The 15,889-nt window shown below is 41.9% G+C and overlaps 1 protein-coding gene across 1 annotated transcript in view; it reads right to left on the bottom strand.

Annotated features, from left to right (window-relative positions):
- Positions 1 to 811: 811 nt before the first annotated feature.
- Positions 812 to 15,889, bottom strand: part of LOC126428115 (cullin-2-like) — a 133,010-nt gene continuing 117,932 nt past the window's right edge. The window contains exons 11-12 of the mRNA XM_050090018.1: positions 10,121 to 10,390; positions 812 to 1,130 (exon numbers count right to left, since the gene is read on the bottom strand). Coding sequence (XP_049945975.1) covers positions 882 to 1,130; positions 10,121 to 10,390 — 519 coding nt within the window. The 3' untranslated portion in view covers positions 812 to 881. The remainder of the gene's footprint in view (positions 1,131 to 10,120; positions 10,391 to 15,889) is intronic.

Here is a 15,889-nt window from a genome sequence, read left to right as displayed (position 1 = left end):
AAAAATAAAAAAAATATTCTGGACAGTATCAATGATCCCTTGAAATGCAAGTCTTACATCAGACAGACAGTGGTGTGTCTCTGTACATTGCTCCGAACATGTATGCAATGTAAAATTAACCCAGAAAGACAAATTGGCAGTCGATGAGGAGCAAACACGTGATACTGAGATGATGTCAATTATTTGTCCAGCAAGTAGTTTCTGAGGTGCAATTGAAACACACATGTTACCAAACCCTGTGAAGCTAGATATGCGTTTTGCCTTCACTGCAGCTCAACAACCCACATCGGAAACACTGACAAGGGAACAACGGGACACTGTATTCTGAAGGTCCGTGGTGAAAGCCGTGTGGCAGCAGCCGGCCACATAAATAAGGGGTCGGACAGCAGTACTCGTAAACAGTTACAAAACAGCTGTCACAGGAATTTAAACGTCTATTGTAGCCGACAAGTACGTAAGGTCACCGACAGACTCCAGCACTTCACAGAAAGGTGGAAGCAGGGAACGTGCTTCCCCAAACGTCACAGATACGGGGCAGACTGTCGCTGCGTGAAACTCGAGAAAATTTTATTGCACTGGCACTTAAAGAGTTTAAAAACAGGACAGCAAGTCAGTATTTTGCACCAACCTGTAATGGAAAAATACAACTACGACCTGAAAATATACAGACTAGCAAACATAAAAATTGTAACAATTAACTCACTCTCCCATTCAATGTAATATATTCGGAACCATTGGTCAGGCCCAATAATAATAATAATAATAAGTAACTGTGACCAGTGCGTCAGGGCCATTAGAAACATATTGTTTAGATACCAATAACGACTGATGCCACAATGGTAATCTAAAAATAAAATAACTGTAACAAATATCTATAGCAGTTAGGCTACGTAGCTGTACTCGTCAGGAGCACGAGGCGAGCGTTCGAGGTACTGTTTGTCGATGAGCGCCTCGATGCAGGTCTTGATGAGGCTGATGGAGGGCGCAAATGCCGCCGCGCTCGACTGCGACAACACCTCCTGGACCAGAGCGGTGTGGCGCAGCACCTTGCGGCTCTTCATCACTCGCACGATCGCCGCCTGCAGGTACATCTTACGATCTTCGTCTACCGACGACAGTGTTTGCTTCGTCTGCAACAGACATTGCAGTCGAACGGACGTTGTAAATACACAAACATTATGCTCCATTTCTGTACAACAAGTAGATGACAAGAACTAACCGTACTCCACAATTAAGAGGACGACGTCGACAACGAGGTTGCCAGGGACAGAGCACGAGCTCGGATTGGGGAAGGAAATCGGCCGTGCCCTTTCGAAATAACCATCCTGGTATTTGCCTTAAGTGATTTAAGGAATTACAGAAAACCTAAGTCAGGAGGGCCACACACATGTTTGAGCCATCTTCCTTAGAACGAGAGTTCAGTGTGCTAATCACTGCACTACCTCGTTCAGTACTCTCTAAAACGACAGGAAGTACTAAGTGGCACAGATGTGTATAAAAGGTTGTGAGCTACTCCTATCAACCATTTGTTTTATAAGAAGTGCAGGTTGGAATATCAACATTACTATTATAAGAAGGATGGATTTCTACTCACTGTAAAGAAGACACACTGAGTTGCAGGCAGGTACAACAAAGAGACTGTTACACAGTGAGCTTTCGGACACAGCCTTCTTCAGAAAAGAAAACACACACACAATCACACAAACAAGCATATCTCGTGGCAATCTGGAGTGGGGCAGAGAAGGGGAGGGATAGCAGAGTACAGGTATGGGGAGGGGGAGGGGGAGGGGAGAGCACTGTTTGGCAGTGTGCAGTCCTGCCACAGGCTCATCATACCTCACAACAGAATGGGCCACATGTGAAAGCACTGATGTAATATACCAGCTCTGCTGCAATCAGTTGCAATTTGCACGAAACTGCTTATTATTTCGAAAATCACCTGATACGTTTCGACAAAATGGCTCTGAGCACTATGGGACTTAACTTCTGAGGTCATCAGTCCCCTAGAACTTAGAACTACTTAAACCTAACTAACCTAAGGACATCACACACATCCATGCCCGAGGCAGGATTCGAACCTGCGACCGTAGCGGTCGCGCAGTTCCAGACTGTAGCGCCTAGAACCGCTCGGCCACCCCGGCTGGCATACGTTTCGACACTCCTTCATTTTCACAGGCTATAAAATACAACACAAAACTGGTATCACCAGACATGAAAACATGTTACATTACACCACTGATTAGATATACAGTATAATGAGAAGAACACATTTTTCTAGCTTACCACTGAGGCACGTAGCACCATTTTGGGGTTAAGGAGATGTAATTAGATAAAGCAATCTGGCTGGGTTGCCATATACTGTTGATGGAACTAATGTATGGGGTCGGTTCCATGACCGCGCCTTTCCCAATTGTTTAAATTTCCTGTGTATATGCATTTGCTCCCATTGGCAGAAATAGTAATGCATGGGCACCACCTGTTCTTCAAAAGTGAGTGCTACATTCCTCAACTAGTATTTCTATACTTTGTAAATTCTTATAAAATGGTATTTATGAACTTTTACTGGTAATAGTAATTTATATGTTCTACATTCCTTAATTAGTAGTCTATACTTTGTAAATTCTTATAAAATGATATTTACGAACTTTTACTGATAATAGTAATTTATACGCTGTAAGTTTCAAAAATTATTTGTTGACAGTTGGCCTATTGTATCCTAGCACCACTCAGCATGCTCTTCCAACGTATTATTTTTGGCCACTCGAAATTCTGTTCCACATTGTTTTGTAAAGAAATAACTTTTTATCAGACAATGTAAACTGATTTTAAAGAACTGTTTACCAATTGAATAGCTTTATACTATGTAAAGATGAAAATGTAGTTGTAATCAAACAAATGCAGTGTGAACCACACACCCAGTGCCGCCTAGCGGTTTAGTCCACTTTCCAATTTGTCCCTGGGTAGCAGCTTGCACTTGTCTTGTGATTGGAATGTTGACAAGATACAATGTATCTAATGAACAACTTTATAAGATTTACATATACTCCTAAGCTACAAAGCCCTATTCTGCTCATTACACTATGTCTCTAATCAATTGTGAAATGTAACATACTTTCATATGTTTTGATAACAATTGTGTGCTGTGTTTTATAGCCTCTGAAAACAAGGGAATGTCAAACATGTAAGGCGATTTTGGAAATAATAAAAAGTATGGTCAAAACATAGGAAAGTTATTAAAATCTGTTGCAAGAACTGTACAGATTTTTATATTGGTATGATTATCAAACAGCTTGTATGACTATCAACCAGCTGGCCACCTAGATGAACAGCCACTGCCAAACAGCGGCCAGTGTCGCGGAATAGTAAAGAGTTGGAAACATGGAATATTGTCAAAGTTTCGTTGCCTATGCCGAGAGCCAGAGGCAGTAGGTTAGCCAAGAGGTAAGGGGATTGCACATGTGTGGAATGTGTTGTCACGCAGGGGCAATGGCCGGGTTACACACAACAGGCGAGACGGAATTGCTTAGCACGCGGGTTTGTTTTAGATGGAGACTTTCGTAGAGTGTAAGACAGAGGTATAGCGTCAGCTGTACTGCATTTCACAACTTCGCGTAAGTCTGCCGTAACAACACGTAACTCTGTCGCAAGAACACCTAAGGGGCGAGTACGACAGATGAATCAGCAGTATAAGTGGAACGAATGCGTTCATTACAAACGAGCATGACGCCAGGACGTTGCTTGTGCTTCCTTTAAATACGCCAGCTTTGACAGCAACAAGGCACTCGCACTCGCAGTTAGACTTGCAGTTAGATGTGTACTGGGTCGCTGCGTAGTGCTCAGCTCGGTGATTGACATGCTAATCTTTATTAAGGAGATGTTGCAGTAATGGCGGTCCATCCAGCAGCAGACGTGAGGGGACAGTACCAGCTGTGGTCCTCTCTGCTGCCGCTGTCAATCGTCGACCCAGGATTAGCAGGCATCGCGGCAGACTCGCTCGCCGCCAATGCTGACCACATCGGTGAGCCGTCGTCGAGATCGTGCTGGGCCTAGGCCCTGTGCTTCCGCCGTCACAACCGGGTGGGCCGACGCCGCTGGGGGACTGCGGCCCGTTCTGCCCGTCCACCGCGGACGAGCCACCAGGAAGAGCAGGTTAGAAGACGGGGTGGGATGGAGTACACTCCGCACTACGAGAACACCTCTCGTGCCGACAGCACCGGGACTCCAACTCGGAGCCTCCTACGTGCAGTGGCTTGCTGTCTGCAGCCGAGCTGACTGGCCAGCCGGGCGCCACCAGCCACGCGCAGCCGAAGTACGAAGTAAGGACATTCCTTTGCTACGTCACAGCACGCGGCCCTGTGCTAGCAAGACTGCAGCCCGGAGCCGGTGTCATTGCTACGAGTTAGCGAGGACTCGGGGAAGGTCGTCGATATCACCAAGCTCAGCCAGCCTGTGTTAGACGGGCCACATTGTACTCGGCAGGAACAAAGGTGTTATGAATTAATAATGTTTCTTTGACATTTCTGACGTGTCCACAGTCATTTCCTAGCATCCTGACAACTGGAGAGGTCACTGCTCGGCCTCCAGTCCACCATAGCCAACCGGGATCACCGGGCGCCTACAATAGACCACCCTGTGGTACAAACATGTAGCTGAATGTAACATGCTTTACTTCAATGGCTGCTTCACAACCCCGGCCATCTGGGTCCTTTCGACCACTAGCAGCTTTTGTGAGCTGCACAGGTGGGAGTTATACTTATGATACATTCTCCACTCCTGAAATTATCCCGGTCTCAACCTATGGTCCCCACATCCTCCATCCAACAGATTCCGCCCCCCTGTGAACTATCATCTCCTCCATATTCACACCCCCTCTCTCAGTATGTGCCACTCTTTCAACGCACTCACTGGCACTTCCCCCCGCTCTGTTCCCAGAACCCCCCCCTCCTCCCTCCACCGCTGCACGGCCTCTGAACACTGCACTTGGTAGCATTGTCATGCTGCCCTCTAGTCATTGTGAGCTCTGTCGGAAGGCATCCTTCTCTCCCCCACCCACACACTGCTATCCCTCCTCCTCATCCCACTCTTAATTGCTGCTTTCATTCAACATCACAGTTGCATTCTTGCTGGAACTGTCTGAGATAGTGGTCATGTGTGGGTGAGGTGTGCTCATTTTTGTAAATGTGTATGTAGGAGGGTATTTCGGAACATAAAGATACACTGTATGCCAGAGGACAGAAGAGTTTTGGTGAGCAAGTTGGCAACACTGGTGTCAACCTTGAACCATTAGCTTTCTCCTCGCGGTCATTCGGCAGTTGAACGTTGCTTCTGGTTGGAGTAGGTTGTGTTTAAAATGGCTGCACCGATTCAGAATCCCGCCAAATGTGAAGGGCGCTTTGTCATATGTTTTCTTCATGCAAAAGGTTAGTGACAAGCAGATATTCACAAAGAAATTGTTTCTGTTTATGGGAACATTATGAATCGACAAAATGTAACGAAATGGTGTCGTCATTTCTCTGAAGGTAGGACCGATGTTCATGACAAACAAAGAACAGGTCGGCCATCTGTGATCTCTGGTGCCCTTTTTTGGAGAACGTAGGAAGCAATTCGTGTGAATAGACGTCTCACATTGAAAGAATTGCATCAGATCATATTGGACGTGTCAATGACAACTCGTTATGACGTTGTGACTGTCAAGTTAGGGTACAGGAAATTGTGTGCACGCTGGGCTCCAAAATTGTTAACGGAAGAACACAAAAAGAAAAGGATGGGCTTTGCACTCAACTTTCACACACACTAGGCTGAAGCAGGTGATGAGTTCCTCGATCACATTGTGACAGGTGATGAGACGTGGTTTTATCACCATACACCTGAATCTAAGCAACAATCAATGCAATGGTGCCATTCAAATTCACCAAAAGCCAAGAAATGCAAAAAGTCGATTTCATTGAAGAAAATTGTGACTTCTGTTTTTTGAGACAGACAAGACATTCTTATGTTGGAATTTATGCCTCCTGGAATGACAATTAATGCTGCTGCATACTGCCAGACTTTGAGACGTCTTCGAAGGGCAATTCAAAACAAATGCAGGGGAATGCTGACAAGTGGAGTCCGCTTGCTTCATGACAACGCTCGGTCTCTCACAGTGCTCGTAACCAAAGCACTACTCGAACAATTCAAATGGGACGTATTGGACCATCCGCCATACAGCCCGGACATTGCGCCCAGCGACTTCCACGTCTTCCGTTATCTGAAGTCACATCTGGGTGGAAAATCATTCCACGACGATGAAGAGATCAAAGATGAAATTGAAATGTGGTTCTGACAACAGGTGGCAACCTTCTATGACTGTGGGATACAAAAGCTTGTGCACCGACTTAACAAATGTTTGGATAACAGGGGTGATTATGTCAAAAAATAACAAATAATCCAGTTATACCTAAAAACAAAGATGATGTGACTTACCAAACGAAAGCGCTGGCACATCGATACACACACAAACAAACACAAACATACACACAAAATTCAAGCTTTCGCAACAAACTGTTGCCTTATCAGGAAAGAGGGAAGGAGAGGGAAAGACGAGAGGATGTGGGTTTTAAGGGAGAGGGTAAGGAGTCATTCCAATCCCGGGAGCGGAAAGACTTACCTTAGGGGGAAAAAAGGACAGGTATACACTCGCACACACACTCATATCCATCCGCACCTACACAGACACAAGCAGACAAATGTCTGTGTATGTGCGGATGGATATGAGTGTGTGTGCGAGTGTATACCTGTCCTTTTTTCCCCCTAAGGTAAGTCTTTCCGCTCCCGGGATTGGAATGACTCCTTACGCTCTCCCTTAAAACCCACATCCTTTCGTCTTTCCCTCTTTCCCGATGAGGCAACAGTTTGTTGCGAAAGCTTGAATTTTGTGTGTATGTTTGTGTTTGTTTGTGTGTCTATCGACGTGCCAGCGCTTTCGTTTGGTAAGTCACATCATCTTTGTTTTTAGGTATATTTTTCCCATGTGGAATGTTTCCCTCTATTAAATAATCCAGTTAATAAGATGTAACTGACGTTTTCTAAATAAATGTTCTATTTAAGGACTGCGAGCCACTGTATCTTTACTTTTCGAAATGCCCTCGTATTTTGTTTTCTTAAGAGGAGTGAGGGTGGGGAAGGTGGATGGATAGCAGTGCCCAGGTGGGGGAGAGAAGAGCTCTGTCTGGCTGAGCATGCACGACAAATCTGCGAAGTGCAGTGTTGGGAGCTTTAGTGGAGGGGAGGGGCACGACGGATTGGAAAAGAAGCAGAGGATGGGGACAGACTAAAGTGGCACGTAGTGAGGGTGAGGTGAGGTGACAGGACAGATGGAATGGAAACTTGTCGGGTGGAGGGTGTGGGGACAATACGTTACCGTAGGTTGAGACAGGGATAATGTCAGGAGCGGAGAAGGTGTTTTAAGTATAACTCCCATCTGTGCAGGACAGAAAAGCTGGTGGAGGAGGGAGGATCCAGACGGTCCGGGTTACGAAGTAGACGTAAAAGTCGAGCTCGTTTTGTTCAGCAGCTCACTGTGTTGCAGGGTGGTCTTTCAAGCTCTAGGCCACAATTTGGCGGGGGCTGTTCATCCCGATGGACAGTCGGTTGGCACGTGCTCTTGGCCACAGTTTGGTTATGGCTTTTCTTTTCATCCTTCGGAGTCATACCACTATAAAAAGCTGTACAACGGTTGCAGCAGAGCCAGGATACGACATGCCTGCTTTCACAGTTGGCTTTGCTTTCACTGGGTAGGTTAAGCCTGGGACAGAGCTGCACACTACTAAACAGCACTCTTCTCTCCCACCACCCACACCTCGATAACCGTCCCCCTTCTGGATGCCACTCTGGCTCGCCGCTTTCATTCGTCGTCCGAGTCGCGTTCTGGCCAGAGCTATCAGAGATAGAGGTCACATATGCTTGAAGTGTTTGCAGTTTATTTCTGATGAAGGCTAAGCTCGAGGTGTAACAGTCTTTTTGTTGTGCCTGTCTGCAAGTCAATAACCTGTCATCTTTATGGTGACTAACAATGTATACTTTTCATAATATAGTTTCGTAAGAAGGAAATTCGAAACCATTTGAAAAACTGTACAGAATTACCGTAATGTGCTAGTGTGCAAAAACTTGCAATACTAGTCTTCTTGAAAGCCTGAAGTAAAATGAGGCTAAAGAGGAATAGATTCAAAACGTCAACATGTATTACAGACAATGGAACAGGAAAGTAAAAGAAATAATAAAATACTGTCAACAATGCCCAGAAAAAGGAGAGTGGGAATGGCAGAGAAGGTATATAAAATGGGAAGATGGTTTTGAAGTGCACATTTAGTTGATTTGCTGAATTCAGACAAAAGTAGCAGAGGAAGATAGAGGAGATAAAGGGTGAACTGGAAATGGGTAGCTACTTAATGTGGATAAAAGTGGAGGAGGCGCTGAAGAACATAACAGGAAAGGTGCTGGGTTTGGATGAACTAAGTGTGGAAATGACCACAAATGGGGATACAGTGACAGTACAGATCATATCAGCTGTGTGGAAGAAAATGAGAACTCACGAAGACTGCAAGAAGGAATAATTGTACCTGTGTTCAAGAAAAGAAAACAAAATCAGGCAGACAGTGGTAAGGCAGCTGAAAGAAAAGTATAGCTTCAGGCTAGGAAGATCCACAGTAGATCTCATATTTGGGGAGGGGGTTACAGCTGCAAGTATACCACAGGAATGTACTGATGGTCTTCTTGGCTTTAGAGGAAGTGTAAGACACTGAAGGAATCGAGAAGAAGGGATTTCAGAAAAAGACTGACTGCACTGAGCATAAAATAATTGTACCATTGAAGTGTAAGTTGCATGAGTGTGGGAGGACACACAAGAGGATAGTTGGGGGGGAGGGGGGGGGACAGGGGGGGGGGGGGGAGACTCCTGATGAATCAAAATTAAGGAAAACCATGTAGATTTCTTTCTGATACTAGAAGAGTCTGAAAAGTGTCTGACACTATGTAACCATCTTATATAGATAGTAGTGGATAAAACAATGGACATTTTTTGTTTGTTTGTTTGTTTTTTTATTTACAACCTGTTCCATTATACTATCTGTAAAACTACACATATGTACTGTGTGAGTGCGCATGTGCAATGTAGTGAAGTACAATGCTTGTGTTGTATGGCGATGATGATGATGCGAGAAGGGAGAGAGTGAAACAAAGTGCCAGCACACAGTCTACTCCTCATGAAAAGCACCAAGGGAACAAAGAAGCTTAACATCCCCATCCGATGGACAGATCCCCATAAACAATGTCACATACCCTCACTTCACAATGTCACATACCCTCACTTAGTATTTAAATCAGGACAATGGCACCAAGTCTAGTGATCAGGAACTTAACTGCATCACAGTTCATCCCCTTGCCAGCCAAATACCAGAAGTGAACATTTTTTTCCATCTCCAGAATTCAAAGCAACTTACCCCAGGATCGAGTGTCACACACAAGTGACGTACTACATATGGTAAGGAAAGTTCTGGTAGAGTGTAAATACTTTAGGAGTAAAGGAGACAACTCATTGAATAGTTGACCATTGGCTTGTTGACAAGCACACAAAAATGAATGAAAAAAGTGTGTGTGTTTTTCTGCCTCATTGAAGACTGCTCTGAAAGCTGGTGAAATTTTCTTTTTTTTTTTTTTGTGCATTTGTTGATGACAACACTTCTATGTATTTTACCCATTTTCATCACATACATATGTACATAATTCGCTTGTTGATTTACATAAAAAATAGGTCCCTTAAGCCATACAAATGTAAATGTTTAAAAGGCCCATGAAAATATCTGTTAGGAAATAAAAAATTTAAAAAATATTTATTTACCCTGGAAAGGTTAAAGCAGTTAGCGTTGTCTTACAACTAACACAGAATTTTCATACTTTACTTTACATTCATTATGTGTTATAATGAACCCCAGTTAAGTTTCATCACAGGTTTGAGAGATTAATTTAGTCAACAATTCTGAGCAACAGGTCATTAGACATGTCATGACATAACAAGCCAGACAGACAGTTGAAAGAAGCATAAAAATTACAGAATGTGGACTCTATTAAACACAACAGCACTCACCTCCTCGGGGGGATCTCTCTGTGTTGGTGCACCGAGACGGAACTTGATGCGCTTGTTAGAAAAGTCGGTGTTCAGCCGGAAGATGGCACCCTCACCGTCGACATCTTTCGCTCCTTCGAGCAAGATTATGCGGGACTCTAACAAGCTTATACAGTGGCGACGGAACTGATCTTCGTTGAGTTCCAATGCATCACACGCTTCACGACAGACGATTCTATCCGATCGTTCAAACATCAGCAGCAGAGCTAACTGAAATGCCTGCATTGTTACCTGAAATAACAATGGTGAGTGAGTTCCACAAATATGTGAATATAAACATCAAAAGCAGATTAAATACACAATAGTTGAGTAAAATTTTCTCATAATCTGCAACATATAAACTTACAAGACTTTATTTTAGTGTGTAAGGATTTATATAGAGCACAACAATGAAAGTTTTACAATGGAAGCAACAAATACTTCATTTCATAAACACAGTAATTCAAGTTTCAACATTACATGAACTGGTGGAAAACTACAAATTCTGAAATACTAATCAAAATTTAAAAGTAAATTTAATTTTTTTCCTTGCAGTGATAAATAATCCACCAAAGTTGCCAACCGGCCCTGACTGGGCCACATATTTGAGGCACTGATGCACACAAAATGAAGCAATTGCTTTCAGAAACACAACCTTCTGCCCCAAACTGCTTCTATACTGAATGGATAAAAATATCAATTTGGTATCAACTTGTATTAAGAGAGCTGGACAAAGTATTAAACTCCAAACTTGTCACTATACTACTAATGAAATTGGAGTTTTATGCAGTATGTAATCCCAGATCAGTACTTATTTGAATAACAAATGACAATCTGTCTCAGTCAAAAATAGGCTCCCCACTATCAATCTGCAGACCTATCTTTTGCATTATTATGAATAATTACTTGCCCCGTTACATAGATGATTCAGTTATTTCTCACAATGATGACACTACTTATCACAAACCAGGTTATTTAAATCAGATAACGTAAAAATCTCTCGAGGATGCTTTGAAATGATTTACCACAAACAGACTTCTACATAAAATTACAAGAAAACAGAATGGCTGGTAGTGAGGAAAAACAACCAGACCTGCAATAGACAGCTTAAAACATCAAAAACCTGTTCCTAGCTTTCAGAACTGTTAGGCATTTCCTCAAGGGAGAAAGATGGATAGGTTGGAGAAGATTAGAAAGAAGTAAGAGGTTACTCAGGCCACAGTTTGAGGAGGACCCATCTGCTTTCAGAACAAGGGGAGATGATGATGATGATGAAGGGAAAGTATCAGAGACAATGGAAGGTTAAAGACAGTACGACTGCGTTCAAACAATCAGAACAGAGAAGTTTAGTATCTCTATTATGCCAATATTGACTTGGAGGCAAAGACTTTAGCTCTATATGAGTCTGGACCTTCAGACCGTGCCTATGTGAAGCACCTGTGGTAGACACGTCAGGAATGCCCTCTATCAAGCTGGCCTATAACCTCTGGTAAATGGCTTTAAAATCTCTTGTGGATCACCGAGCCGTCACTGACTGTCCATTTACAAAGCAGTCGATCACACACACCAACACTACCAGTACAATGACCTAGAATTAAATTGGATTACATTTTCGAATTCTCTCTCAGTACTAAAGGCTCGGCATGGTGATGACGTTGGCATATTTCTGGTTCGCAGTATTTCTACAGATCTACTTCAGTACTCTACTTGCTGACTGCTCTGTCTCTAACTCTGGAATCTCATGTTACTGCAGTTTCATTCTTTTGACTTGTGACTACTGCTGTTTCACTGCTCTAGGGCAGCCACCAGATGCGAGTATTTTTATTGTGACCAACAGAAAAAGGAGTAGCAGCAAAAATATTGTGTAAGCTGTACTAACCAAAGCACACAAGTTCTTAAGCTGTAAGATTGGTGCCAATGTGAATAATTTGTGTGTTCAATGTTATAAAAACTTTTTTAAATAAACTCAATTTTTTTTTAAATTCTGAAAGCAATGCAGTGATGATTATTTTGGGATGTTACAGCACACTTTTTTTGAAATACAGCCTAGATACATACTTCTCTAGAAAATCATTCCGTGTGTGACTGTGGGTAATACATATATTCATGTATACATAATCCTGGAGAAGTCACAATCATAAATTAATTAAAAATGATCCTGGATAATTCCCTGTCAGTAAACTTTGTCATTACCCTTATTGCTTGATTTTAAATGATTATTTTGCAAACATTCATTTCCCCAGAAAAGCTGGCCATACCTTACCAGGCTATGCTAATCCGTATTGCAAGCAATACAGAGGAACTTTGATTTTACATTCTCCAATTTTACATTTTGCAGTATTTTACACCATAAATTCTTAGCCCCCATTGAAAACCTGTAAGATCAATGCTAAAAATACCCCAATTTTATATTTCTTCCAAGTAAGGTTTACCTCTATTCTAAGTTCTTACTCAATGTCTTGCTTGACTTCATGCCATTTTCTTCCTATTGATATTTGGCGTGACTCAATAAGTTATAAGTGGCACAAAAGAGAGCTGGTTTGCACCACACATGGTGGTGGAGTTAAGGGAGTATTTTAGCCATTGTGGAGAAGGAAGACATGAGAGAGGAAATGCTGACATAATCAACAATTAGTGTTGCCAACACACCTTGCAACATTTAGCTTCACTGTGCAATTATGATACAACCACTGCTAGGTTGCAGTGGTAATGGAAAAACAAGAAAGTTGCCGCGAAGTGTTCCGGACTGAGCCAATACAAGACGAAGGGGCTCAGCCACCACCTTTTCTTGTGCCACGTATAACTCAATCTCATCTTTTTGCATTTATTCAGCAACAGTTGCAGTATTCAGCAACACTACCAATCATCAATGTTTCAAATTCAAACACTGAGTTTCAAAGTATACACTCAGTCGTAATCGAGGAAACATTGCCCACTTCTGGCTAGTGAACTCTTAGCTACTATCACCCAGTAGCCAGCGCAACCACCACACCACAAGTAAAATGAGCTCGCCTACTGGACGTGTGGAGAGGGGAGTGGCCTTTCAACAACAGGAGTGCAGGCAAGCAGGTGAAAGCATTTTGTGAAGAGCTGAAAATATACACTTTGCACAGATGATGTTCTGTGACAGAGACGTCACACCAAAAATAGAGCAAGGGTTTTGCAATAGCACATTTTAAAGACTTTTGTGTTCAAATGTGACACGATACAATTGCAACAACTACATACACTACTCACATATACACTTTGCACGACACACATCACACTCTGTAAATCGTAAAGATTGGCAGCAGTGATAAGAGGACATGAAGCGAAACTGTAGCACCTGAGATTTCTTTCAAATTTACATTTCACACAGTGTACAGAAATTCACCGAGTCAACTTGTAATATGGTTGTAGTGACAAATGGGGAAGTAAACTAATTTCTTTTAAGTCTCTGTTTCTCTATCAAACCTAAAATAACACGTTAATGGTGGTGAGCATATGAAGTGTGGCTCATAAGAAAAGCATTATACAATAACAGCTATGGTAATAAGTATGTCATCAAGCAGATGTCTGCATTTCTACTTATGGTTTAACCACTTGGCCGCTGTGATGCTTTTGGTTTAATTCAACTTGTTCATCAATTTTTCTTTTTTTTCTGTGAGCACAAAAGATGATCTCTCATGTTTCAAATGAATCATTTGTGATTGTAGCATGTCGAAAATAGCTCAATTATCTTGTATCCAGATACCAATTTCAATTTTATGATGAGCTTTAACTTGCTGTTACACATCTGTAATTTTTTAAGAACTGATTAAGCCCATTACCACAAATTATTTATAAACATTGTATTGTACATTTAATTTCCTTCCCTAGACTGACTTTATAGAAATTATTGGAGAGGATTCCAATTTTTAATCATATATGCTATTTACATGTGTTTTTGCTCATATTATGAGGGGGTTTTAACATTTTCCTCGATTATGTATTTTCCTGATTTTGCGTTTTTTTATGCCTGGACCACATGAAAACATAAAACAGGGCTTTCACTGTGGTCCTGTTTCAGTGTTACAGCATCCTTAAGACATAACAGCATTTCCTCATCTCAACTTGACAGTTAGGTGCCTCTCAGTCTGTCTCTAATTTATAACCTTCCCAAAATAATCCATGTTTCCTTCCTGAGGAATGAACTACCAGTTCTGAGAGCTGAGAGCTTGGAACACCATTTTCACTTTTAAAAAAGTAACTATTGTCAGTACAGTGCAAGCTTACAGTGATGTTCCTACTTAGCCAAAGCACTGAACTTTCTTTTGCTGGTGGTTATCTTTGAACTGCTGGATGGGTAGTGCCAAGTTTCAAGATGAGTGCAAGAAGAATAAGGTGGCCAGCAGATGAGCAGTAGGTAGAGCACATATGGGGAGAGTGGCAGTGGTGGGGGTGCAGGGAGGCGCTGTAGGGGAAATGCCAAGCGTTACAGGGGGAGTGCCAGTCTAAACTGAGGCCTACGCTCACATATTTTTCAAATTCTTAAACGGAGCTCCTCCATGCCCACACTTGAATGGTGGCCATTCAAAAAGATCTACTACCACCTTTGCTTTGATTAGTTCCTAAAAAGAATTTCGCTTAAAATGCAATAGAAGCACCAATTTATTTTCGCCTGTAACTTTCAGAAAAGCATCTTGAGTGGCAAATTTTGAGTAAAACCTACATTTCTCCTGTTGCCACATTAATATTTGCTTTTCCTTTGCCTACACAGTCAAGGTGACAGACTGTCACTTCACTAACATGCTGCGCAGGTGAAACTGTGGGAGAATTTTGAAACAGTGGTTTATTATGTTTATTGAGTGAGGAACTGTGGAAAAGTAAAATCAAAAGCTTATGAAAAAACACATCCTTGGTAGAAAATTAAATGTGTATTGTCTTCACTTATCTTGTTCCAAACCATTTCTGACTACACCAGCTACTGATGGGCCTTAAAAAATACTTTATTTCATTGAAAAGGTCTTTAGCTAGTAGAAACACAGTAGATAATGAAGTTTTGCATAATAACCATATGGCAAAACACTCATCTCTTTGTGCGCTATTATGTGCCAAAATCTCATTTCATATCTCAAACCACTTATGAATTATGAGGAATGTAGTGGATATTTCATTCTGGCTTTTTCGTTTGTGTGCTTGATTGCAAATAAGTTTGTTGCATCAATTTCCTAGACATTGGTGCCAGACAAAAATCATCATTCAAGTCTAAAGAAAAATTCAGTATGTCAGCTGAATTTCATACACAGCAACATATTGTGTAATATGCACCAAATGCAAAATCATAGGGATCTCCATTTTTCACGGAAAACTTCTTCGAATTTTGGGCACTGTCTTATTTAAATGCAAGTATCACAATAACTGTGACCATTAACAAAAAGATAGGCAATTTCAGCATGAATTGGACATATAAAGCTAGACGTAATACTCAATTGAAATTGTTTTACCGAATAGTTTGTGTGAAATCATTTGAAAAAGTGTGCAGGATGTGTGCCTTGATTCTGCTGTCGCCAACTGGCTGAAAGATGGTAAATAATGTTGGCCTCCGCTTCCAAACAAGTGAATGAACTTGCCCAACATGGATGAAAATTGGTCACAGTGCTTCAGCCACCATATCCTGTGTAGACTCTACCATCTTTGCAGGAATGGGAATAGTGTGGTTACACTGGAGCAAAGAGTCCATCAAGTGAATAAGTTGTATTTTTTTTTTTAAATTACTTAATCTCAGACAAA

The sequence above is a fragment of the Schistocerca serialis genome, chromosome 12 (assembly GCF_023864345.2).
Source record: "Schistocerca serialis cubense isolate TAMUIC-IGC-003099 chromosome 12, iqSchSeri2.2, whole genome shotgun sequence".
Taxonomy (NCBI): Eukaryota; Metazoa; Arthropoda; class Insecta; order Orthoptera; family Acrididae; genus Schistocerca; species Schistocerca serialis.
This window is presented reverse-complemented; position numbering and strand designations above follow the sequence as displayed.